This window comes from Rhipicephalus sanguineus, unplaced genomic scaffold (genome assembly GCF_013339695.2).
Source record: "Rhipicephalus sanguineus isolate Rsan-2018 unplaced genomic scaffold, BIME_Rsan_1.4 Seq216, whole genome shotgun sequence".
NCBI lineage: Eukaryota > Metazoa > Arthropoda > Arachnida > Ixodida > Ixodidae > Rhipicephalus > Rhipicephalus sanguineus.
In genome coordinates this window covers 631,907-658,377 of record NW_023614789.1, presented here as the reverse complement: position 1 = coordinate 658,377, position 26,471 = coordinate 631,907, and the positions used below count along the sequence as shown (strand labels likewise).

The window sequence follows — 26,471 nt, the reverse complement described above, 5'->3', positions numbered from 1 at the left end:
GACCAAGATTCTCAATAATACTATCAATAAGCGCGATTTCATTCTTGTCGTTGTCACTGCAGCCACGCTGAAATGTGGTTCAGCTCCGTACGGCTGTTACGTGTCAGTATGATAGCAAAGTGTTTCGAGGTAGACGTTGCACATCGCCAGCGTTGCCAGTCATACTGTTCTTCCAAAACGCTACCCGATTGCTCGGAGACCTCCGCAATGGTTGGTTGGTTGGGTCCTAGAGGAGTGGCCCAACCCACCACGGGGGATCGGCCGTGAATCGTGCGGCCATTTGAGGGACCATTATCATCACCGTCTTTCTCATTAGCGTAAACAGCGTGAGGTGCAGTCAACATGAAATAAAGCATACACGGGATGGCGCCATGTTTTAACCACATTTATTGCAATCGCCGCATAGTGATCTTTTTACACGCCTACCACAAAGAGCCAAATTTGTGCATTAAGGACCCACAGTCAATATCAACATAGTTGTAAGAGCGTGCGGAGGGCGCTGCCGTAGCGTGGTCACACACGCCATCTACAGCCCAGCTGCGTGAAAGGTCTGTCCACGCATGTAGGCACCAGTGAAACCAGGCGCCGGTTGGAAGTGCCACGGACGGTGTTCGGTTTCGGATCGCCACGGGCCATGGCACAAGCACGCAGTCGAACACATGGGTCGCCGAAGCTGATACAACACGGCGTGGCCAGGAACCGCCGCCTTCTTCCAGACCGAGGGCGTACCGGTCTAGTGTGCCATGCTTGCCGGCAAGCCTCCAAAGAACAGCGGTCCGCATCGTCTTCTGTGGAGGCAGGCACAGCTTCACTCAACTGCCGCCAGTGCTACCTGGGGCCGTGAGCGCAGCGACAGGACACACAGTTTTGCTTGTCCAAAATGGCGTTAATAACACCTCCAGAAAAGCCGGCGTCGGGCTGCGAGCTTAGTAGCAGCCATCGTCTTAGCTTTCGTTTCTATGACGGTAAGTGCAAGAGCAGGACCTGACTTGCTGCTTTTTCGCCTGCATTTCTTGCCTGTACTGTATTGTTCATTCTTCAAAACTATCTTGGTGTTATGACGCTTCTGCATGACTGCTGACTGGCTCGTTGGCAGAAAAACATTCATTACACAAGATTGTCGGAACACCGGCCTGCAGGAAACGTCAACTTACTGACGCTGCATTTTCGACAGCCTCTTAAGCGGCGACACCGGCAAAACTGCATGCAGTCAATCATTGCATGGGTAATAACGTGCGCTATGAATGCAGCTACGTCTATAACTGTTTTCTCGTTTCGCGTTTTAACTCGGCCTACATCAGAGCCGAAAAAGCGTGATCAAATCGTTAGCCATTTCAACACGCGGACGTAATATGCAAAGGTAACGAACTGAGCTAACGATTAAGGTTGATGAGATACTTTTTTTTTAGCAAACGATTATGGGCAGATAGAAGGAATTCGTTGTTTCCTATAAAAAAGAAAGCAAAATAAGTAGATAAAAGTGCCAATAAAAGTGGTGTCGACACCTTACACATGCGCGCCTGTAAAAACATACTGCAGATTTCGTGACCGTAGCTTTTTTTACTATTGAAAGCTTGTCCTTAGGCATAACACAGCTCACAACAGCGCACAAAAAGGCTCGTCACGCGTAGACAAACAAGCCTTATTCACAATATTTGTTCAGTCAAAATATTTTGTGAAACTTCTCTGCGCAACACGGGCAATAGCCATCACAAAAAATAATAATAAACCGAGATGGTCCCCGGTGCACCTAGGACACGTGACACGTAATGACTAACATTTTCAATCTTTGTAGAGAAAGCTGCTTCGGTTTGAATTTCACGTGCGAAGCGTAGGAAATAACGAATCCCAGCTTTTAGACCTGAGTTCAGGTTAGGTGACACATGTGTACTCTACCTAGTCTCCATGACAAGTGAAACCACTCTTGCATCTAATTCCAGCCACTCTGAGAGTGTTAAGAACGGCTTCATTGCGTCTTTTTTCCGATCGGCCCTTTGAATGTCCTACGTCCACTTTACATAAAAAAAAAATTTTCTATCTTTGCATTCAGGACTTTCAAACACGAACTTCACTTTGCTGCGTCTAAACAAAGGGTAGATGAAACAGTCAATTCGTAACGGTATATCTTTATAGCTTGCAAGGCTACAAGGGTGTTTGTTGAGGAAGCAGGAGCGATCAATACCAGTAAAAAGGGCTTAACTGGCGGTCTGTGGCAAAAACGCTGGTTTTACAGGATGCCCAAGAGATCGCTGTGGCGTCCCCTGATTACGCCGAGCGACCATCCTATCCAGTTATGCATGTCGTACTACCCAGAATTCAAACCACTGCCGGAAGGTCCAGACGCTGCAGTGAGTATTTCACACCCTCTTTGTCATTGCTTTAGAATATCGCCATTAATCGTTGTGCCTTGGGAATGAAGTGTACAGGCGATAGCATAGCAATAACGCAACGTACGTACCTTGATAGCACATAACAGTGCATCCACGCAACCTTGATCTGTGCTGACGCAACTTTGCATTTCGTTGACTGTGTTGTCTCGTAATCGCTGCTACGCACGAACGCGTGGGTTTAATTTACGGCCACGACGTTCGCATTTTGATGGGACGAAATCCAAGAGCACGCCATGTATGGTGTTGGATGGTTAGGTGTCACACCTGAAAGTGAGCCATCCAGAATGCGCCGAGCTATTCGCACCTGCGTAGCTAGCGTCTGACGTCATCTCTCGAGCCTGGTAACCTTGCCGCAAGCAGACGCGGCAGGAGGCGCTGCTTCGCATTTCTGTCTGAAGTCCCTAAAGATCCCTATATTTTTCAGGGACTGTATTGCTGTCGCGAGAAGGCTTCAGGAGCCTCGCTATTTCGATGTTTGCGTCTCGGGTCAACGTAAACCCGAGGCTGCCTTGGGTTAAGCACGTGTTCACTTGTGGCACACCCAAGGCAGTCCCCAACTCAAACGATAATTGACACCGGTCAACTTCTGCTGTTCCGGTTTCTTTCTTTCATCTTCCCTGGTTTTACGCAACAGGTGCCCAATGTTCTGTTTCCTTTAGGAAAGTTTTACTTGCCTATTTACATTTCGTACGCGCTTCGTTATGCCTCAGAAGTTTACGGAACATGTTCCCCTGTTTTCCCAGGATTCTCCACGTGATAAGTTTTACGAGCCAGAGCAGCTGTGAAAAGCCATATGGAATCGACCTCAAGAATAAAGTGGTTCTCATTCAAGACACCGGCAACTGCACTCTGCAAAAAGCCATGCAAATATACAAGGACGCCGGAGCTTACGGCCTCATAATTGGGCTTGCCTCCAACAAGATCGTAAGTGACGAGGCACACCCAATATTTTAAACGTTACGTTATTGACGTTACAAGCAACATTCATTTTTGCTATGCATGCACGATTTTCTTGGTGCTTTAACGAGTTAAAGTTGAATAGACGTAATAATAAATCTGTTTAAACTGAACGATGTCAGTGGCCATTTCTCCTGTAATAACACTTGCAGGGTTTTACGAATAAGAAACTAAGGGGCCTTGCTAGTTCTATCTTGCGGGAGCGATAGCGCCTAAATGATCTTGTGTAAGTGAGTACGGCGACGTTCGCGTTTATATTTGCGAGTGATGGAAGGCGCTTGTTGTCAGTTGCATATGCGGATTGCATTGTTCTCTCCTTGAAGCACTTGCGTCAGTGCGAGGTTCTGTGCCGATGTGCTGCACTAGCCTTCGCGTTCGTGCAAGCAACCGCTAAACCCGCTGGAAACTATTTATTTATTTATTTTATTTATTTATTTATTTATTATTTATTTATTATTTATTTATATTTATTTATTTATTTATTTTATTTATTTATTTATTTATTTATTTATTTATTTATTTATTTATTCCGCAGTGTTGAGACACGAGACTATATACAAACAGCGTCGACTCTACTTGCTTAATTCATTCGGCATTATGAAACCACGGCCGCTCTGCAGGCGCGTGCCTCCAGACCGGCCGTGATAAAACTAGCAATCTAATCTCGCCACGAGGAATATCCATTGCACGAACACAAGTTTTTTTTTTCTCTGCCTATGCAGGATGATATAAGTGTCGAGAAGACGGCTTCATCTGTGACGGACCTGGTACTCATATTTGCAACAAACAAAACGGCTGCATTTCTTGGGGTATGCATTGAGCCTGTTGCGAATCTTGTTTTTTTTTTTTTTTTCACGGTTCCTATTGTTGAGCTAAGCCGCCGCGGTGGCACAGTGGTTACGGTGCTCGGCTGCCGACTCGGAAGACGCGGGTTCGATCCCGCGGCCGCGGCGGTCGCATTTCGATGGGTGAGATCTTAGAGGCTTTGCGATGAAAGTGCACGTTCAAGAACGGTCCAAATTATACGGAGCCCTCCACTACGGCGTGGTGGTTTTGGCACGTAAAACCCCAGCAGTTCTTATTTTGTGGACCTATAAAGCTTGAGCTACCATTAATCGCGTCGAGCACACAGAAGTGGTTCAGTGACGAGAGCCTTGTAGTCATTATGAGTAATAAAAGTAAATCTTGCGTGGTGACAGGATTGAAACAATGCTTGAGAAGTCGAAGAGAAACGATATGACGAAGGCCTGACTCTTGAACGAAGATCACTATGAAACAGCAAAAATAAAATCTTTCGTTTATGTCATCTGATAGCGAAAAGAGACAAGAACTAGTAAACCAACTGTTAGTTTTCTTATGTAGCACGCTGTCTTGGAACACAAAGCATAGCAGATTTGTAGCGCAACAACGATGACGCAGCAACGTAGCCTTTATATAGTATTTTTTTTTAATTTTTTTGCCGGAACAAGGGTTCGCGAAAGCAAAAAGATATGGAATTGATTTTCATTTCCAGAAAATAATGATACCGAAGCAACCATTGCCGGCAAAATTCTTCACGAAGAACATGGAAGTGGACCCTGGCCTGGCCGTGATTGGTTCCTCGCAGTCTTATCTGTGGGGATTGGTTCGTACTGGTCGGGAAACAGGCATCAGGTGTGAGTGTGCCCTCTTGTTTCCTATAAGTACATGGCGCGCTCGAAGAGGAGCTGTCTTGACACATATAGCCGCCTTCCTTTTCGGTAGATGTCGCAAAGTTCACCCTGAAATCTGGTTCACAAACGCAAGTGGTGGTGCAGCAGTGTTCTTTTACTCGTTATCTACGAACTGTAAAAAAACATGATTGATCCCTCCGTCATAAGAATCGCTATAACACGAAAGTGAGCCGTGTCTTCACAGGAGTAGTTCACTGCTTATTGTGCATTCATGTAAAAGAACTTGTACAATGTATATTCGGGTTTGGCAGCTATAGCCACGTTGTACGTGGATGGACCCACGTTGACGCCTAGTAGCACATCTCAATCCCGACCACTAACGTCCATGATCTTGACTTAACCCCTGTGGTAGCTGAAGTATAGTTAGGATACACCCGGCACAGAATAGGGTGAATCCCGCGCAAAGGTGGCGTCAAAAAGCACGTAATGAACACTGGTACTCGGTATGCACCGATTCAAAGCGTCGTCATCTGACGAGACAAACGCCAAGGCGTGCTTCCCCCAACCTACGCCTGTGCTATGCATGTACCACACAGCGCTTCAGGAACGCGAGAGGCTGAGCTCGTAGCCTGAGTCGCGAACGCTGGAAGGAATTCCTCTAACCGCTGGCGTCTCTCTCGCTGCATCAAATCACTCACTGCACGACACTCATCCGCCGCGTCACTGCCTTTCTACGACGCTTATTGCAGCAGTTTTATTAACCGGTACTATCGCACACGAAGCAGCACGCGGCGGACAAATGCCGTGGAGCATGTGGAAGCTGCACTACATCGTCGACGACTCGTTACGCTAGCACGACGCGAAAGGCAGTGCGCGTACGGCGTCTTCACCAAACCGAATCATCGCGTCCGGCGCATTGCACCGCCCGTAGAGGTTTCCTACAACAATGCATTGAAAGCCTCCGCCGTTGCGCTCACACTACAGAAGCGCTCGCTGTCGGCACTCGTTAGTGTCATGATACAGTATTTCACTTCACCGCTTCTAGACGGCGACACCATCCCGCAAACGAAGATCACTGCTAGAGGGAGGTGTGAGAGATAAAAGGCGTGCTTGTAAAGCCCTGTGCATGTGCCTCGGTAACGCAGTGGGTAGAGCACCGGGCCCCTTACGTAGTGGACCGAGAGGTCGTGTGTTGGATTCTTAGGCCATCCAAATGAAAGAAACTTTTTCTTCTGGTTTTCTTGTAATCTGTTCGTTTACATTTACGGATGTCACTTCCGTGACGGAAATGATGTCAGTGAAGTCTTCGTGGACCCGGCATAAAAAAATTTCGTGCTAAAATAAACGGCTGCGTTATAGCGTATTGTCACCGCAGAGAAAACGAGCGTCTCGTGGCTTCCACAGGTGCATCCAATTGGCTTAGCTCTAAAACACTCCGCGCGAACTCTTAACAGGAAAGTGTTTTATGCCGGGGTCCACCAAGACTTCACTCACGTATTTCCATCAAGGATATGACGTTGTAAAATGCACACTAACAGATGACAAAGAAAAAAGAAGAAAAGAAGTTCCGTCGTCGGGAATCTAACCCACGACCCCTCGCTCCGCAGCGCGCGGCGCGAAACAACTCGGCCACAGAGCCTACGTTCTTCAGCAAGCTAATGGCGAGCTATTTATATACACCATTTACCGCTGGAGTACGCGGAGCTTGAAGGCACTTGTTTTTGTTATCACCAGCGAGATGGCGCGAAGGGTGCGCTTTAAAGGTCGTCGGCCCGCTCATTGCGATGCGCGCGCGCCCCCACCTGTACTTCGCCCTACAGGGCGTGGTCGCACGTGCGCGCGCGCTTATCTCGTGATGGGGCGGTTTGTACGTCTTCTGCGTTCACCGCACGTTCACATTGAAGTTACAGAGTGCACGAAGGTCACCTCGCTCGCGGCGGCGGCAACCGCGTTTGCTAAAGGAGCGCGCTCAAACACAAAGAAGTAACAACTCTGTGACAGTTGTTAGTTTGCGCTCGTCCTGTGTGTGTTTTTTCGTGCGTCCTTTGTGCTTGAGCAGCACACTGCAAGTTTCGAACTGCTTGCCGTTCTTCACTTGACATTCCAACTTGTTGCTATAGTATTAATTGCTTCACCCTTGTCGCGATACAATTCACAATAAACGCTCGACTACCCCTGCGAAGACACGTTTCCCTTTCGTGTTATACCGATTTCTATGACGGAGGGATCAGCCATGTTTTTTAACTGCATCGAACCCGACGCCAACGTGCCGAAAAGGCATTGATTCCGGGTTTGATCTCCGGACCAGGATGAATTTTTCGGCTATAAGAAACTTTCTTTCTTAAAAATTTGTATATATTTCCTCGTGGCTTCGTGCTACAGACGGGTGGTTGTGAATTTCCGTTTCATTTCATAATTGGTTGTTCGACATTTAGTTTCTCTATATTTTGCTTTGTTGCGTCGCGAGTCAGTGACTGTGACAGTTAGCCTATTAGTGCATTAAGCACTGCAGGTTGATCAGCTTGTTATTTAACTGGTTGGTTTGCGAAAGAAGCCCATCTGGCTAGAGTTCATCCGGGGCACTGCACTGCGATGTTCGTCATAACTCATTGTATGGTTTGGGATGGTAAACCCTTGAATTAAAGTTGGTTGGTTGGTCGGTCGGACGGTCGGTCGGTCGGTTGCAAATGCATGCAGTTTTGATAACGCTGCGCGTGTAAATATGCTTGTGTAGAGAGACCGTCTGCTGTGGTGCACTGGATGTACGCAGATACGTGTGCGAGGTGCACAGTCGTCAAATGCGCCGTCGGCGGCTCTCAGGCAGCAGCGGCAGCGCGGCCAGCCAGGCTCCCAGCCGGCCGCAAGGCATGAACGTCATCGAGGAAGAGAGCTCGCTCGACGTCTCCCCTGTCTGGGTGCTGTCGTTCGTCGTCTTCATGACCACCATGCTCGTCGTCCTCTACCTCTTCATCAGATACCTTGGTCTGTTCCACTCAGAATACTCGTGCGAATACCTTTATAATTTCATAGCACTGAGGACACAGTATACAATCAGATACAGTGAACGCATAAATACCGAATACGCGCAGCTTTCGACACGACTCAAAAAAGTCACAGTTTTCGCCGCAGGGCGAACATGAATGCGATAGCAGAAATTGGAATGTCACACGTGAACGACAAGCAGTTCGATGATTGCAGCGCGCCGGTGGAGCACAAAGAAGACGCCCGAGAAGAACGCACAGGTATACACAGGAGGAGCGTGAACTAACAACTGTCACAGTTTTACATCTTTGTGCTTGAGCAACGCGCTGCAAGTGTTGACAATGGAGAATCAGACGCTCTTAGATATTTCTTTTCTTTCAAACTGCGGGGCGTGGAGTGACCCCTCTGCGTCTCCTGCCACAAGGGGGCGTCTGACGCAAGGTGTGCTGGACCTTAGGTGTGCCCGTGTTCTTTTTTTTTTTGTCTTCGTTCAACATCACGAGTGGGTACAGAAAGGGGCCACTTTGTGCGCGTCTCAAGGGCAGTTTTCAAATTGAAAGAAATGTAGGAGCGGTGCTTGATAGAAAATACCTCAAGCTCCTTCGAGATCTGCGTACCACCAGGGTAAATGGTGTATGTAATAACTCGCCGTTATTTCGCCGGTGCATGCAGGCGCGGGTTGAGTTGTCTAACAGCTTGCTGGGGAGTGAGGGATCGCTGGTTCGAATCTCTGGTCGGGTGATTCGGAATTTTTTTCTTCTGCTTCATTTTTCTTTGTGCCTTCATATATATATATATATATATATATATATATATATAGATATATAATATATATATCTCCGGGATATGACGGCACGGCAAACACGTCGAGAGTGTCCATATATATTGCTATCGCAATAAAAGGAACACTGACGCGCATGACAGGCACTACTCGCAACTAAGCTTATTGTCAGTTATGTCCCTGCATTAGCACAGCCACGCATGTATCGAAGGTGCACCATCCATTTCAGCCACACCGCATGTCATCATGCTCGGCATATATCAAGCAAACGAATTATAACAATCTTTCAAAAACTGCTTTTTCCCCCTTGTGTTGGGTTAAAGCGTCGCTATTGAGTATTTAGAAGTATGAACCAACTAGCTCAGCAACGAATTTTGTTGAGTGAACGCAGGCCACCTTAGTATATGGTATAGCACTTTGAGTTGCAGGCTCGTGTTCTTTCTCTGTACAATAGAAATAAACCCTAATTGGCAATCATAAAAATAACGAATGCCATATTATGTCGGTATTGTTCTTGATTACAATCTTCAGCTGATGGCTGCTCCATTCAAAGATGGCACATATTCTCCATCTTTCTTGGTTACCATAGTAGCACCTGATCGTTAGTGGCATGTAGTGCAATATTTCCATTCTTTCTCGCAGTTTACTTCATTCACGGCATGTTCGCGCTGTCCGCGTCCGTCGCCGTTCTCGGTGTTCTGGAGCCGTTGGCTTACAAGATGCCCTGTGGCACTGGCAGGTATACAGCCTATTAGACATACGCACACACGCAAAAAAGCCAAGATTGGCGGCAGCACATACCTCGTTGCTTAAGAATCGTGCCGCTTAAAACGATCTTGCTCTCTTCAGCAAACTATGCTTGGACATTTTAAATGTATTGTTAATAGCTCAACCATCTAGTATATACAGCCTCAACTGACTGAATCTTTGACGTACTGCTGTTCAATAACTAATTAGCTAGTCAGTTTTAACGTCGTTATAAACGCTGAAGGGCCAGACCGAGAGAGAAAGAGAGCAAAAAAGGTCCGGGGGAGCTCGTGATTACTTCGACCATCAGTCCATTTAACGTGCGCCTTTGTTCACTCGTCCCATCAGGAATGCTCCAGTCGCGAGTCAATCAGTCACTAAGTTACTCTGTAGCCTGTCTTTCGCGCAACGCACGCGATGCCGTCTATCGGCGCGTGCAGGCTTCCGGATGGCGCCATACCCTGCTTCCACGGTTCGCTCGAGGTGCGGCAGGCGCTCGTGCTTTTCGCTGCAGTGATTGTGCCCGCTATCTGGGTCTACATCAGGCACCATCCGCTCTCCTGGATTATGCAGGACTTGCTGGGCGTCTGCTTCAGCGTGTACATCCTGCGCGTGCTTCGGATGCCTAACCTTAAGGTAGGTATGACGTGCCAAAGGGGAGGCCGATCAGTGCGTTCAGTTATGCATTTTATTGCGATAGCAATTATATACGGACACTCTCGGCTGGTTTTTGCCGTCGCCGTCGCGATCATGTCCCGGATATGTATATGTATGTATATTAAATAAAGCCAGAAACAAAATAAATCAGAAGGAGAAATTTCATAAGCGCGCCACCGGGATTCGAACCTGCGACCCCTCGCTCCGCAGCGCAGCGCGTTAGACAACTAGGCCACGCGCCATCCGCTCTTTGACGTATAACGGTGAGCTATTTATATAAACCATTCTCGCACTGGTGGTATGCAGCGAGATTGCCCAAAGGGCGATTTAAAGCAACCCTCCTAGATTTTTCTTCAGTGTGAAAACTGCCCTTGAGACTCGCACTAAAAAGTGGCCCATTTCTGTACCCACTCGCGATGTGGAATGCCGGGTACGGCAGGAGGCGCGGAGGGGTCACTTCACGCGCCGCACTTTTCAAGAAAAAGGAAATATCTAAGAGCGCTGGGTTGTAGCGCGCTGCACAAACACGAAGTAACAACTGTAACAGTTGTTTGTTCGCATTTGTCCTGTGTATACCTGTGCGTTCTTTCGAGCCTCCTTCCTTGTGTTTGAGCATAGCGCTGCAAGTGAATTGAGCCGTGGTTAGTTCGCACTCGTCCTGTGTGCGTTGTTTTCTTGCATCCTTCGCGCTTGAGCGGCGCGCTGCGAGTGTCGAGCTGCTTTCCGTTCTTCGTGTGACATTCTAATTTCTTTCTATCGCATTCATTACTTCGCCCTTGCGGCGGAACTATGACTTCTTTCTTTTTCGCGTTCTACCTAACAATTTGCGGTAGGCAGATTCCTGCTTCGCCTCGTCTGGCCTTTCTTCAACGATTGAAAAAAATTGCGTTTCCGATGGCAGGATTCGAGCCATGAATTCATAACGTAACAGACCGACGATATAACCACTGTGCCCCATATGTTTTCGTACTTCTTCCCCGCCATCTGGTCTGTTGACACGATAGAACTGTGTATCAGTTTGCTTGTGAAAATAAGAGCACGCGGGTGCGTGCCACTTTCGATTAAGCAATTGAGTAACAACGCCAAAGTAACTTAACGAGACTCTCGTGAGAGCAACGCTTTCACCAGCGCTCTCCTTACCGTTAGCTGACGATAAAGGGAGCAAAGATAAAATTGACACTCCGGGGCTGTCAATTTGATTATTGTAAGCGTGTGCATCACAGTGCACTGGTCATAATTCAGATGCTAACATCAGAGAAATCTGTACACTCTAATCTGTAGCCAAGTTCTTGATCGCTAGATTGACGAGACCCGCTGAAAGTTTTAGAAACCAAATTGTTCTGTTGACTCTGTGCCGCAGATAACCTTATTGAGTACTTTCTTTTCGTTTCAGATATGCACTCTGCTTCTGTCGATTCTGTTCTTCTACGATATATTCTTTGTATTTCTTACACCGCATTTGATTCCGGTGAGTCCACGTTGGAGGCTTTTCTTTCTTTTTTTTTTTGCTTTCTTATTTTATGAACATTACTAAAATACTACAATATTGACGCCTGTATATGTGGCGTCATTCGCTGTAAGACGAGCAGAAACGCTTTTTCAGGTGTTATCAAGCCGAGTATAAAAGACCGTGACGAAGTGTTCTTATTTTACTCGTCCTTTGACATTTACAGGCGAAAATGACTCACAACGCATCGACGAGCTTCGTAAATGCCTCGGGGGTAAGAGTTTTGCTGTTTTTATATCTTCGTAAGTTCTTTGTATGTTGCTCCCGTTCGTTCCAGCAACGTTACCTGACTTGCTTGTACTTGATGTATTACCCCGAGGAGCCTGCGCGGTGTTACATTTCTTATTTTATTAGCGTCACGGGACGACATTGGTCAGTTTACCCGCCGTGGTGGCTTAGTGGCTATAGCGCTACGCTGATAACGCGATGGTACGGTTATTGTTTTGATGGACGCGAAACGCAAAGACGACCTGTACCTAAATTCAGGCACACGCTGAGGACACCGAGTGGCAGTGGTCAGGATTAATTCGGATTACTGCAGACGCATTTCGCTACGGCGTGCATCATAACTGCATCTAATTTTGGCTCTTGACCGCAGCCGAATTTAATTTCTTGAACCTCATTCACCTTCTCATTGATTGTACAACCTGAGAATGCGTTACCTGCACCCGTCGTGGTAGCTTAGCATTGTTGCGCTGCTAAACTCAAGGACGCCGGTTCGATTCCCGGCCACAACTGCAGCATTTAGATGGGCGAAATGCAAAGCTTAGGTGCACGTTAAAGAACCCCAGGGGGTTAATTTAATCCGGAGTCCCCCACTGCGGCGTGCCTCACTATCGCATCGTGGTTTTGGCACGTGTATAGCACGTCAACAATTATTATTATTTGTTTTATCTCTATGTTTGGGCTAAAATGTTATTGAGCTATAAACCCGTCGCGTGAGCATAATGGATATGACCTCCTGTAGATAAGCACTTGGTCGCTGGTTTGATTCCCGGCTGATGCGGCAGCGTTCTAGTGGTGTGCAAAACTCCCTGTGCCCATATCTAAAACTCCGAGTAAGATGGAAGTTAAGGGAACCATGCAGGCTTGAATGGATGAGAAGTCGTTCACTGACTTCTTATCCCCTCTAGGAGTACATTACGTGAATATTGTGATTAAACGACACCGCTCCTCCAACGGGCATGTGCTCGGCGAAGTGCCTTTGTATGTCGTGACTATACGTTCAAGTTCTCCCGCATTTCTTCAATTTGAAATGCAACCAATCAGCTCATTCGATGGCGATAAAGTCGTTAGGTTCACGGGTGAGCGGTAGCATACAGTTGAGGGCGGGATGAAGAATGAAGAGTTCTAAATGGAGATAAAAATTAAAGGTGCAAGATGATATACAGAAACAAAACTTAGAGTATCGCGACTATGTAAACGCTCACCATATTTTCACCATATGCGTGAGAGAACAAACCTATTCAATGCTTTTTTTTTTTTTTCATAAAACGTTTTTTATTACGGTAGCACATATGCACATATAGCGCGACATAAACAGCGAGGCATCGCTTCAAGCCGAATTCTAGTGGCGTAGTTTTTATTCTTACTGTTTTTTTTATTTCACGAACGACTTAATTCTAGAGCCGCAACTATTAGAGCGACTGGAATGTGAAATAAAATTTTAATGATACTCCACGTATAATATAATTATGCGCACTCACGTGTAATGTGCTCGTCTTGTATGTTGTAATACATACTGCTCGAATTCATCGTCCTTCCTTGCTTACTACTTCTATATATCACCCAACCCCCTACCCCTTTATTTTTAGCGAGTTAGAATTAGAATTTCGTACTCTTCATTTCGTTGGCCTCCCTTAAACTTTTGCATTAATGTTCAACGTATTGATATCAACTAAACAGTAACTAGCTTAACTTTTTTTTAGCACAACATATTTCATAAAATCAATAAAGCGGCTGTCTATATTATTAGGACGTCCATGCTGTTCAAATCTGTTTTAGTTTTCTTTGTTGTGGTTGGCTAAAAAGATTGTTAAACCTAGTAATACCTGTACTGGGCCTCACAAAGTGTTTCTTGGTTTAGCTGGCTCATTCCCTTCGTCTACGCTTATTCTTTCATTTGAAAGAAGTCTCAACCTGTCATGGTGTAGCTTTCCGTCGCTTTTAGACATGTTTTTATATCGCGATAAATCCTGCATATTGTCCAGAAAGGCGACAGTATTATGGTTGAAGTGGCCCGCGGCGGTGGCTCCAAGGAGCAGATACCGATGGTGATGCGATGCCGCGGTTTGGGAACCAACATCTCCGCGTGTCTGAACACTTACTCGCTTCTCGGTTTCGGCGACATCCTCGTACCAGTGAGCTGTCGACCAACGACTCCGAGTCATGACCATATCAGCTGTCACTCTGTTGGCAGTCCAGTACAGCTCCAAAAGTATTCGTTTGAGCGGCATGACCCAGTCAGATCTCTTGAGGGACAAGAAGCGAGCAGAGTGGGTCAGGGAACAACGGCTGTTAAGGATCTTAGTCGAAATCAAGAAGAAATGGCATGGACAGGGCATGTAGCACAAGTAGGCAAGATAACTGCTGCTGGTCATTAAGAGTAACCGACTGGATTCCAAGAAAGGCAAGCACGCCAGGTGGAGACATAAAGCTATGTGTTCAGATGAGATGAAAAAGTTTGCGGGGATAACGTGGCCGCAGCAAGCACAGAACCGGTTGATTGGCGGAACATGGGAGCGGCCTTTGCCTAGCTGTGGGCGCAGTCAGGTTGATGATGCTGATGATGGCCAGCACGGGACCGAGAAAGCATTAGCAAGCTACAGCGTTCGAGCAGCTTAACAATAACTGGAATATAATTCTATTATTGCATTGGCGAGCGCATGAACATGGCGCGTATAGAACGATGTGCGTGTAACCAGCACCTGTCTGTTGTTCGAACAAAAGCAGTGCATTGACGAAGAATAACTTTAAGTGAATATTAAGCATCAATTGAGCTTGTTGGTGTGTTTCATCGTGGCACTAGCGGTGCTGCGCATGCGTAGTTGCACAATAAAAAGTCGTGCATGCAAATAAATACATAAGTAAATACAATTAAGAAATGTTTCAATGTAATTTACTCAAAATAGCGCAATTATGCGAGCCAGTGAGATAACGAATTCAATTGCCCCGTTAATTAACAATGTCTGTTTCTTACATAAAAGTACGCATTCGTAGGTATACATTACGTGCCCCCAATATATCGCGAAATTTTGGTGTACGGTATGAATTAGCCCTGTACTAAGTCGGAACCTCGCACTGAAATTTGAGGTGTAACAATTGATGTCTTATCCTCTGCTCGTTAACGTCATGAGCAAAGTGCCAACGTCGTCCAATGAAAGCGTACCGAAATGTATAAGCTATGCGCGCCCCATCTGTGCAGGTCTTCTTGTCGCCTTTCTGCGTGGCTTTGACCTCATCAATGTTGGTGGCTGCCTGTACTTCCCTGTGGCCTTAATATGTAAGCATATCGTCCTTTCTTGGCAGCATAATAAACCCTTGTGTCTCACTTTGTTTTAGATGCGAAGCATCTTATGGCGGAGTTCAATCCGGTGGTGGTGCGGCGTGACCACCCTTACTGCGCATGCGCAAGCCCTCTGCACACACCTCCTCCCACCACCTCTTCTCCACCCCTCCTCTCCCCCGTACCCACTCTCCACTTCCCCTCTCCCCTATCCCCCTCTCCCCTTCCCCATCTTCACTTACTCTTTCCCCTCCCCCTCTGAAACGCAGGTTTGACATGCGAACGTTGCTTCGCATCGCCTCATGGTCCCCTTTAGCGGGAGATGGTGTGATGTTTTTCCTTTTTTTCCTGTATGCCTTACAGTGTAGATGGGAAAGAGAAAAACAAACGTTTAATTGGCACAAAAATAAATCACTGGCAACCCATGTGGTGCTTATCATTGAGGTTAATCGTTTCGCTCTTCAACAAATCAGTAGCTCGCAAACTGTCATAAATGTGGCCAGGGGTTCCTTTTGGAAGGATACAGATGTAACAATCGAGTGCTGTGGACCAGCGAGGAAGCTTCTTAATAATGCTGATGTAGGCTAGGACATGTCCGTAAGAGACGGTGCGGAGTGGCTGTATCGCCAGATGAGGGAATATTGGTTCGTTCTTATTTGCCGTGTTTTACGCAACTGTCGCCTGCAGGTAAATCGGGATACTTGTATCTTTGTCATGATAACTGTGCCTGAAAGCAGAGCAAACACTAAACCTGTAAAACCGATTTCTTCGCGAAAAAGAGGCAGTTTGTACGTTGGTAATCAAAGAGTTGGGAGTAATTTTCGTTTCTTGCCATGCTTGACAACATGGTTACAACATGGTTAAAGACACCAGATGGTCAAAATTACCGGAGCCCTCCACTACGGCGCCTCTCATAATCAAATCGTAGTTTTGGGACGTTAAACCCCAACATTAATTAATTAACATGGTCTTATAGCTATGAACGTATGGGAAAGTTCAATGGCTGGTGCACCGTTGATGGTCTTATTGCAAAGCTACAGGAAATCGAGACGTCAGTGCTGCTTATTTTCTGTTCCACGTTAAGATGACGATTAAACCGTATCTATATACAGCTGCTATTTTGCGCCTGGCTTGATGTTCCTACAGCTATTTAGATGTCCCATGTCCAGTGACCTTTGCATTCATAAAAGGGAGTCAGGCTGCAGAAAGGCGCGTCACATTATCTGAATGATCCCTTGTTGTTCATATTATATGATATCGCGATTCCATAGATTTCTAGAGTAATTTTACGGCGATTACACAGGTACGTTATCGTAACTGTAAAAAAAATGTTCTGTTTCTTTAACCTTCAGCCTAAATGTTGGTTTGCTTTTTTTGACGTTGCGCAGTCTATGGCTTAGGCCTTATAGCGACGTTCGCCGGCCTCTACCTGATGCGCCTGGCCCAGCCTGCACTTTTGTACCTCGTGCCATTCACAGTAATACCAACGCTGACAATTGCGCGGTGCAGGGGCGAGCTCGACGACATCTGGAACGGAAAGACGGCAAGTGTTACGATTTGTGTGTGTGCGTGAAGTTTCCGTAGAATGATGTGGAAAGGGCTAAACAAAAACACTGACAGCGATTAGTTCGCCGTTTTCTTTGCCTTTCCTTAGTTCCGTTTCAGTTTCGCGCTACCTCATGACCACGAACAACTCGCCAAGTAGGCTGTCCTTCTTAAATACCATCGATGAAAAAAATTATAAGCTTTCACCGAAGTCGAAACATTGAAAGTGATAGCGAGGTGCAGCGTTTGTGCTCGAACTCCTTGGGCGGGCTACACATTGAGGGCAAATGTTAGCCTGACGGAGAAAGCGAGCATTACTGTCGCTACGCACAAGTGCCAGCTGCGGATTGCAGGCGTCCCAAAATGGCGATTCGATGAGGGATGTCGGCAGCAACGTTTCTGTAGATATATACCCAAATGAATATATAGCTTTACTATCCGTTCAGTTGAGACCACAGTATTCACCAATGTTGGTATGCGAGCCTCGGTGTTGTACTCACACAGCCGTTTAGCAGAGGTGCTGGTGTTTTCGCACAAAACGCTCATGCGAAAACGCGATAGGCTGCAGAACCAATTTAACGGATGCTGTGTCCACTTCGATTCTCAGTTTTGGCAGCCAAACGAACTGCACATCTCTGGAAACCTAACACTGCCGTCGATACTGTATCGCCAGCAACCTAAGTCGCAAACAAATCAATTGGCGTGTAGGGAGCAAGAGCACCAAGAACACACTGAACCCCGAAAGATCTACCAGTGACGTTCAAAATAAAAATATATGGCTCAACTTCACGCTGTGGAGGTGGTTGGACAGCGAAGCGACACCCAGAACGATTACCCATTGCGACGTCGCTTGAATGGTCTTCCGCATTAGAACCGCACACGAGTGAGATTGGCGTCTGACCTTCACCGGGAGCGATGGCCAAGAAGTGCTTCTGATTTTGAAGACCGGCCGTGCATGTTTCATTGTACACAATCGTCTGACTCGACGCGTTCATAGCCATGGCGCATTGCTTTGGGTCATCCAAGTCGTCGACGTCCATCAGCCTCTCGACCTCGTCTATCTCTCCTTCGTCCGGGACACGTCCGAAAGTCTGTGGATTGAAGCGATGTTGTCGAACTTGTAGAGCGGACTCTGGAGAAGAACGTCTATTAAATTTAGAATCTGCGCCCTTGAAACGGTTGATAACATTGCAACTTCGTCGCTTACGCTGAGCGCATATGAAGAGCGGCGTCGAGAACGTCTATTAAAGGGACACTAAAGAGAAACAATGAATCGGTTTAGATCGATAAATTGTGCTCTGATAACTCTAATGTCTTTAATTTCGCCATCATAGGTTTATTAGGAAAAAGCAAGTTCAAAGTTTCATTTTTAAACTTCGCGCTGAAATCTCCCCGTGTGACGTCACGGATTTTAAAGTGTACTTATCGCATTTTGGCGCCATTGGCTCAACAAAATTACTTCAAACTTGGTATGTTAAGTCTATGGCCCCTCAGAGGACACGTACTTCATTTTACCGATTAGAACTACGTAGTCCCTAGTAGGCACCGTCAAACATGTGACGTCACGGCGGATGGTGCGGAAACTTCAAGGTGGCGTCGCCACCCACGTTTTGTTTTTGCGCGTTTTCTCGCTTAATAAACGTCTTCTCGGAGCAAGCGTGATGTGTTTGGTATCGTGAAAGAGTACTTTACTAATATGAGAAAAATCGTTTTGTTCTTTAGTGTTCCTTTAAATCTAGAATCTACACCCTTGACACGGTGTCCGAGCACGACGCAGTTTTTTTTTTTCTTTACGGAACGTCAGAGCAGCACGCTTTCTTTTTTTTTTCTTTTTTGCCCACGGAGACGGAACCGTCGGGGTAAGATATACAGTTTTTTTTTTTTTTTTAAGAAGGAATAAACAGCGCAGATACGGGACGAAGCGAAAGAAACACACGAGGACGGGCGCTCACTGCCAGCTGAAGGTTTCTTGAAAGGAACCCGGATACATACATGAAAAAACGAAAAAAGTCATGAACAAAGAGTGCGCTCGCAATCATGAACGGGACGTCAGGGAGCGGATTGCGCTGTCTAATAGATCCAGAGACGGCACGCTTATACACATTTCCCCTTTTTCGCTGATTACTATGTCAAGTATCTCTCTTGCGCGCCTGTCACGATAGCGTTTAAGAACGGTGACGTCAGACAGGCTGGGGGTGCATCCGTGCTTGGCGCAGTGCACGACAAGATTGCTTCCAGTACCAGTTTTTAAAGAATTCGTATGTTCTCGCAACCGATCAAAGATGCACGGCCCAGTTTGGGCGGTGCATCAATGAGCTAGCTCAGCTCGTGCATCAAACGGCACTAGCTGAGCACTTAGATGGCTCAAAGTGGTTCGCGTATTCCGGTACGTGGACGATTTCCTAGTGATGTTTACGTCCAAACCACAGGAGTACCAGGAGCGCACCAAAGCATTGTCAGGACGTTTGACTAAACCTGGATTGATTCACGCTCACCAATGACTCTCTCCTCGAATGACAGCATACGGTTTCTGGACCTTGTTCTCCGTTTCCGACCTGACCACGTTTGGTCGTCGACATCCGAACTGAGCAGCGCTATCCCGCTCCCGGAGGGCGTCATGAGAACTTGTTAATAGGTTGGGACATTCCCACAGCATATGTTTATATGAAGCCTTTTCTCTTTTGCATAGCTTGCATTTGTTGTTCGGGTATAAGTGTGGGTAGCGCCTGTGGAGTGCACAGGGTTTGGGTAAGAGGTATTCTGCCGCTTGTTTTTTGTCTATAGACTCGGGTGGGTACGGGGAAGTCGCGCCTTGCCTTTCTGTAGTAGTGTGTGCGTTCCGCGTAGCTGTAAGTCTTTGGGTGGTAGTTGGAGGCGCCAGTGATGTCTATCACCCTGAGGTCTGTTCGGTTTGCGTGGTGGGTTGATTCTCGCGACAACTCGTGGGCCATGTCGTTCGGGCTGGAGGTATCAGTCTTTGTGTGCGCCGGGAACCATATTAAATATTTTTGGTTCATCTACTTTGGTTAGTTCTTAGCTATTAACGATGCTGCTGAGGGCTTGTTGTGAAATCCGCTCTTGCGTGAAACTTCTTATAGCTACTTCTGAGTCGCTCAGCATGAATTGTGTTTGTTGGAGGTGATAGCCATGGCTATGACTACCTCCTCAGCTTCGTCTATATGTTGTTTTGTGACTGTGCACGCGTTAGTTCACGTGCCAGTGGTGCCAAATGCGACAGCATGTGGGCCTTTTACAGCGCGAGACGACACCACAAGAAGAAGGCACACAACACACGGAGCGCTGCATGACTGGCAACTGAAATTTTAAGCAGTACGTGGGACAAACTGGACGATGTTTAAAGCGAAAATTGAAAGAGTGCCACGACAATGTCGCACTTGTCGCCATGTGGCCTGCCGATCATAAGAAAGTGACAGTGAACCCTGCTAACCAATGTACACTGCATGATTGCAATGTCATTGTAAACACCGTGATGCCCTAACAAGAGAAATAGAGGCACATGTTGATTGCAAGATTCCAGGACACGTGTTAAGCACACCCTCATTAGCACTGTCCCAAAAAGAATCAAGTACCTTGACTGTGAAATTTGACGCGTACCTCTTTTCTGCCAGCACTACTGTTCCGCCCGCGCATGTTTCTTGTACGTTCTTCTGCTGGCCACCAGTGGGTATAAAAGGCTTGCTGGTTTCAGTAAAATTTCAGTATTAAGTCAGCGCTCCGAGTGCCTTGTGTACCTTCTTCTCTGTGGTGTCGTCTAGCGCTTTAAATATGGAAGATGGAATAACCGGCGAGCGCCCCATTTCGAAATATAATAGAATATTGCCACGCCACTTCTTGTTTTTTTTGATGTATTTGGGTTTGACCAGCAGGACGGCTGTCAACGCTCGACACTGTCCGCGAAGCAGTGTTCGAGAAGCTTCGCGATTGTAGTAGATCGTTTTGTTAAGATTGCGCGCCGCACGCGAATGTTCCAGCTTTGTCGAGAGATACCGCCGCCACCAGCGATATCGCTGGCAAGTTCGATAGCGCCTGTATAAAAGCCTACGCGCGTGACCGCTTGTCAGTTGATCGCGGTCGACGCTCTGTTCGCCGCTATCAGTGCACCGTGTGTATTGCTGTAAATTACCTTTCCTTTTCCCGGCCACAAGTTCGGCCAAATAAACAGTTTCATCTTGAAAACGCCGACTGCTGTCTTCGCCGACGTCACGACCACGTGACAATATGGCAGCGAGTACCGTTCCAAAAAAAGGAATGGTCGAATGTTGTTATACGACCGAACGAAATACATTTATACGCGATGAGTTCGCTGCCAGCGCTAGGTGAGAGTACCCAGCGCTATCGGCATGCAACCAACTTCTATTCCGGTACTTTCCAAATCTTCGAAAAGTTTTTGTTGGGTATAGTATGCTGCGGGTATAGTTTACGCAGCTTTCGCTGCATCGCGTTACAAATAAGCGCCGTAGGCATAGCCCTGAAGATTTCGATTAATGACGGAGTGTCGTTGGTGGATACCAAATCGAAACAGCTATAGAACGAAATAGCATTACGTCGTTAATTGCGCCCTTGCGAGTGCCACTCATTTTGCACTCATTCCTTCCATTTATCTTCGTTGCAGCCTGAGAGCCCAGCCTGTCGGAGAGCGACATTTCGGGCGCGGAGGAACCCTCTAAAGCCACCGACGCCTGGAACCTGGGGGCTCAGCCTGTGCAGGCGTCGTTCAGCCGGCGGGGTCGTACGGAATCGCATTAGCGGGCCACGCTTCGCAGACTCTCACTCCGGAGAAATTGCTCTAGCGCATTACTGGATCGATTTTTTTTTGTCATTTCGGTTGCTTACAGCATTCATACTTTGAAAAGGATATGTAACGTACAGAAATTAATTATGACTGGTTCGTCATGCACGCCCGCTGTGTTGACACCGGTTTGTCACTGCGGGGGGAACGTGCAATTTAGAACACATGTTCTGGCGGTGCCCCTCATTACGTAGGGACAAGGACGTCACAGAAGAAAAATGGTGCTCGGTCCTCAAGAGCTCGCAGTATCATCATCAACTTTGGGCTGCCCAGAGAGCCTGCGTCGCTGCGGTTAGGCTATGCATAGCTATTCCTGTCTTTTTGCTGCTGTTGTTTGCTGTTGTCTGCAGTTTTTTACTCCATTAACACTTGCCCAACCTTTTGCTGCAAGTGAGCACAATTTCTTCTGAGGGAGCAGTGGCCATTTTATTGTTATTGTAATAGAACCCTTTCCCTTGAAAAAAACCCTTGAAAAAACCTTGTTTTAACCTTGAAAAAATAAAATAAATGAGTGGGTCCCGTACGACCAGCAGGATGCCGTAGGTAAACCAAATTATAAATATTAAAGTGCACTACAGTGAAACAATGAATCCCTTAGACTGATACGATGTACTCTGAGAACTCTAATGTCGTTAATTTCACCATAATAGGTTTATTAGTGGAGGAGAAAATCAAGGTCAAAGTTTAATTTTTAATTTTATATTTTGCGCCGAAATCTCCGCGCGTGACGTCACGGACTTCAAGGCATATTTTTCGTAGTTTGGCCACATTGGCTGAACGACATTTCCTGACACTTGGTACATTAAGTCTCTCTGGCCCCATCAGAGGACAATGTACTACTTCATTTTTACTAATTAGGAACTACTAGGACCTAGTAGACGCCGTCAAAGTATATGACGTCACAGCATTTCTTGCCGAAATTTCAATGCGGCGTCCGCATTTACTCTTTTCGCGTTTTCCGTTTACGACGCGTCTTCTTGCGGCAAGCGTCGTAATTTTGGAATTGTGGAAGAGTAATTTACTGATATGAGAAAAATCATTTTTCTCTTTAGTGTCCCTTTAAGGCTTCCTGTAAACGCAGGGAAAATAAAGAGGAAAAAAGCCACTTGATCGTATTTTTTAATGTTCGGAGGCCATAGTGAACAGCGCGAGTTATAGGTGGAAGCGATAATGAAGGGGAGTTAGATTGAATTTTTGGCAGGTGGACCTTGTATAGCTTACTAGTAAAGGATTGTTATTGTCAATGGTAATAAAGAGGAACATGGCGGACTTAACTGTGGCGTGATGCCGGGCAGTTCTAGTTCAGCTCCTGAAGCCGTGACATCAATTGCCGGATAAGGCAACCGCATTTTACCACTCGCTATAAGTTCCGCCCCACAATTTTAGAAAAGCGCATGGGCCAAATTTGGATGACCATCTGGAGGTAGCGAACCTCACGGATGACATTTTGCATTTAACCCATCAAGAGCAAATGCGACGAGAGTGAAGAAACTTATTTCCCTTTTTAAGAAAGGGGAGGGTCTGGAAGAAGAGAGGGAGGTCTGTGATCCACATCTTAACACAGCGCGCACACACGAACACAGAAGAATAAGGAACCGACAGCACGCCCAAATAGCTACCCAAATAGGTACCCAAATAGGTACCCGAATAGCCAACTTGCCCAAATAGCTACCTTACTCTGTGATCCAGTCTCAGTATGGCGTCCGTCACCACTTCGTGTGGCATAACGTCAGCTTACCAGTCGCGGTATAGCCTCCGCTACCTCCCCAGCCCACCTCAGGACTCGGTCCTGGAGGGTGGGATCGGAGCTGCGCAGGGCAGTCTCCCACAGCTCCTCACGACTAATAATTGGTTTGACGGTGCGGGCGGGCGATTAGATGGGACACTGCCGCATGATATGCGAGGCTCCATGCCGTTCTAACGAAACTCTGGCGGACGGCGTCATGCTCGATCGGGCTAAATGTTCATGGGTAAAATACAGCACAAACCAGACGAACACAAGGAAGACACGGGACAGAGTGCTGACTTCAACTAACAGTTTTATTCTTGGGCGAGCTTGCCTATTTATGAAATACGATCAAAATCAGACAAGATATCTCCCAAAATAACAGATCAAGAAACAAAAAGCCCTTACCACAAACACGTGCGCACTGCGTCATCTCTTCCAGAACATAAGATTCATCTCGTACGGATGACAAAAATTCAAGTTCTTTTTTTAATAAGATCGAAGGAGCGCTTACGCACAACGAACCTGCCTTGTCAATTTCCCGAGCCTCAATTATTTCGTCTCACAAGTGCCGGTTTTCCTACGCCTCTTCTGTCAGCAGTGGCTGAAAGCCTTCTGAAGAAGTTTAAGAAAGCTAGGTGTTCCGAGGCCGAATCCCCACTGAAAGGGACGAGGAATGTGTCCGTCTTCCTTATTGCGACATGATTTCCCACAACCTGAAAAAAGTGGGTAATCGCGCAGGTGTACAAGTGGTTTTTTCCGTGCCCCAAAAACTGTCTCGGATATGCAAGGCAGTAAACGCTGCTGAACCTGCACCTAGGTGCACGACAAAACCCGTTCGCAATTCGTGGAATGCGTGGATGAAGTGTTTACTCCGTTCCGCTGACCTGTGGAAAAAGATATATCGGCCAGACGGACAGGTGCCTGAATGAGAGGCTTAAGGAGCATCACTATAACGTGACGAGACTGCTGTCGGGGCATTTGGCTATACACTGCCGGATTGTGGCTGTAAACCTATCTTTGAGCAGACTTCTGTGTTGGCGCAGATGCCGGGATAAGACAGCGCGCGAATAATTGAGGCTCGGGAAATTGCAAGGCAGGTTCGTTGTGCGTAAGCGCTCCTTCGATCTTATTAACAAAAAAAGAACTTGAATTTTTGTCATCACGTACGAGATGAATCTTATGTTCTGGAAGAGATGACGCAGTGGCGCACGTGTTTGTGGTAAGGGCTTTTTGTTTTCTTGATCTGTTATTTTTGGGAGATATCTTGTCTGATTTTGATCGTATTTCATAAATAGGCAAGCTCGCCCAAGAATAAACTGTTAGTTGAAGTCAGCACTCTGTCCCGTGTTTCCTTGTGTTAATCGTCTGGTTTGTGCTGTATTTTACCCATGAACTATGCATCACCAACTAGCCTGCCAGCAAATGTTATTGAAGCTAAATGTTCGTTTGGGTTCGCGAGTATATTACAGTGGGAATCGTTAAAGTCGAGCGTGGTCAGTGCGCAGCGATGATCGCAGCGTGGCCAAGTTGGGAAAGGGGGCAACTTTATAACGGAGGGAAGCATAGCATAAGCCTAGTGTACAAAGGGTGAGGGAAAAGGTGAGGGCGAGAAAAAGGGTATGGGAAACGGTGTGAAGAACGTAAAGGGCGAGTGAAAGCGAAGGGTGAGGGAAAGAGTGATGGTGGGAGAAAGCGAGAGGGTGGGGGCGATGGTAAAGAATAGTAAAGCAATGGAGCGTCAAGGCAAGGAACGAGTGAGGCGAGAGAGAGCAGGAACATTGCTTAGCTTTGATCCTGCTTTGCCGAACCGGATTCGCTCGCTGGATTTCAAGCAAGACGGACGTGCCGGCCGCGATGTCCTGGATTACTCCTCGTACCTCTCGCTGATCGGCGCCCCGTGACGGACTCCTCGCCCGCTATGCCGTGCGCCGCTCATCGACGGGGCCTTCGCCGCCGCTCGCCGATGTTGTGCACCGTGCCTCTAGCTGTGTTTTTCGCGGACCCGTCCCTGAACTCCCGTGACCGTTTCCCCATCTTTCCTGTCCTCTTTTCTCTTCGTTGGATGGATGTGCTCCTATCACTTTTCTTTCTATTTTCACTATTCTTTTATTCCCTCCTTACCCCCCCCCCCCCTACAAGGCACTGCGCCGTGTCGCCTATAGGCAGACAGAAATTAGGTGCCTTTTTCCTTTCCTTAATAACCACAGAAGAAGAACCCGCTCTTCTTCGCCTAGCTTTGCACAACTTCGCTAAGGCTTCCCAGCTCCGCTTATCATTGGTGTTTGCGATAGAAAAGCCATGCCTTTTTAAAGACGATAGTCTTTCTTGGGGAACTTAAACGCAGAAATTTTGGTCTGTCTTTCTGTCTGTCTGTCTGTCTGTCTGTTTGTCGGCACGTCCCTCGTTTCAGCCACTCGGCCAAAGTTGAACCACTCGCCAAGGGCCAGCCGTCTTGAACTGGTACGGCTGTTCATACTTGTGAACGTTGTCGATCCAAAAGTAAATATCATGCATATCTGAGGTGCAACATCACTAGGTAGTATTATGTGGCGCGTTCCTTTAATAGAAAATGCATACATACGTAATTTTAAGGACCCTAGTTTCTTAAGCTGCGCTGAAAATGCATAAGAATGGAAGCTTGAGCGAGTTGGTATGCGTTCATCTTTGTTGAAACAGCGCTCACTAGACGACGACGAAGTAAAAGAAGGCACAGGACAGGCGCTGCCTGTCGTGTGCCTTCTTTTACTTCGTCGTCGTCTAGTGAGCGCTGTTTCAACAAAGCTGAAAATGCGACTGCGCTGAAATTTGCCTTCCTCCGTGCCCTTAGCACGAGCTCATTGTTGTGTTTCGGTTTCGGTTCTGTATTGCACTGTAAGAATGCCATGGGTTGGTGTTGAAAACTTTAGTTTTGAGAAGGCCAAGAAGGTGAAAAAAAATAAAAAATGAAAAAGCAGCGTTGTGGGCGGCCTTCAGGCTGCCGGTTGTGGGCGCCGCTCTGGCGTTCCTGTTTTACCCAGGCGACGTGTAAATAAAAGATGTGTGTACTCGTTGAGTGCGGAAGTTTCTCTGCTTCAGCGCTTCGCGCCAAACCGCGTTTTCGGGCTGGCTGGCGTCCCCGCCGGTCGCGTTGGTCACCGCCGGTCTTCGCTGCTGCTGCGCCGGGACTACCAGCACGCAACACAGCCACTCATTTTCCCGACGTATTGCCA

The 26,471-nt window shown here is 47.0% G+C and overlaps 1 protein-coding gene across 1 annotated transcript in view; it reads left to right on the top strand.

The window, feature by feature from the left end:
- The window catches only part of LOC119376749 (uncharacterized), a 28,914-nt gene extending 14,271 nt beyond the window's left edge, over positions 1-14,643 (top strand). Inside the window, exons 11-20 of the mRNA XM_037646484.2 lie at positions 3,134-3,314; positions 4,070-4,156; positions 4,861-5,000; positions 7,770-7,981; positions 9,405-9,501; positions 9,950-10,145; positions 11,560-11,634; positions 11,840-11,887; positions 13,884-14,033; positions 14,623-14,643. Coding sequence (XP_037502412.2) covers positions 3,134-3,314; positions 4,070-4,156; positions 4,861-5,000; positions 7,770-7,981; positions 9,405-9,501; positions 9,950-10,145; positions 11,560-11,634; positions 11,840-11,887; positions 13,884-14,033; positions 14,623-14,643 — 1,207 coding nt within the window. The remainder of the gene's footprint in view (positions 1-3,133; positions 3,315-4,069; positions 4,157-4,860; positions 5,001-7,769; positions 7,982-9,404; positions 9,502-9,949; positions 10,146-11,559; positions 11,635-11,839; positions 11,888-13,883; positions 14,034-14,622) is intronic.
- Positions 14,644-26,471: the final 11,828 nt, after the last annotated feature.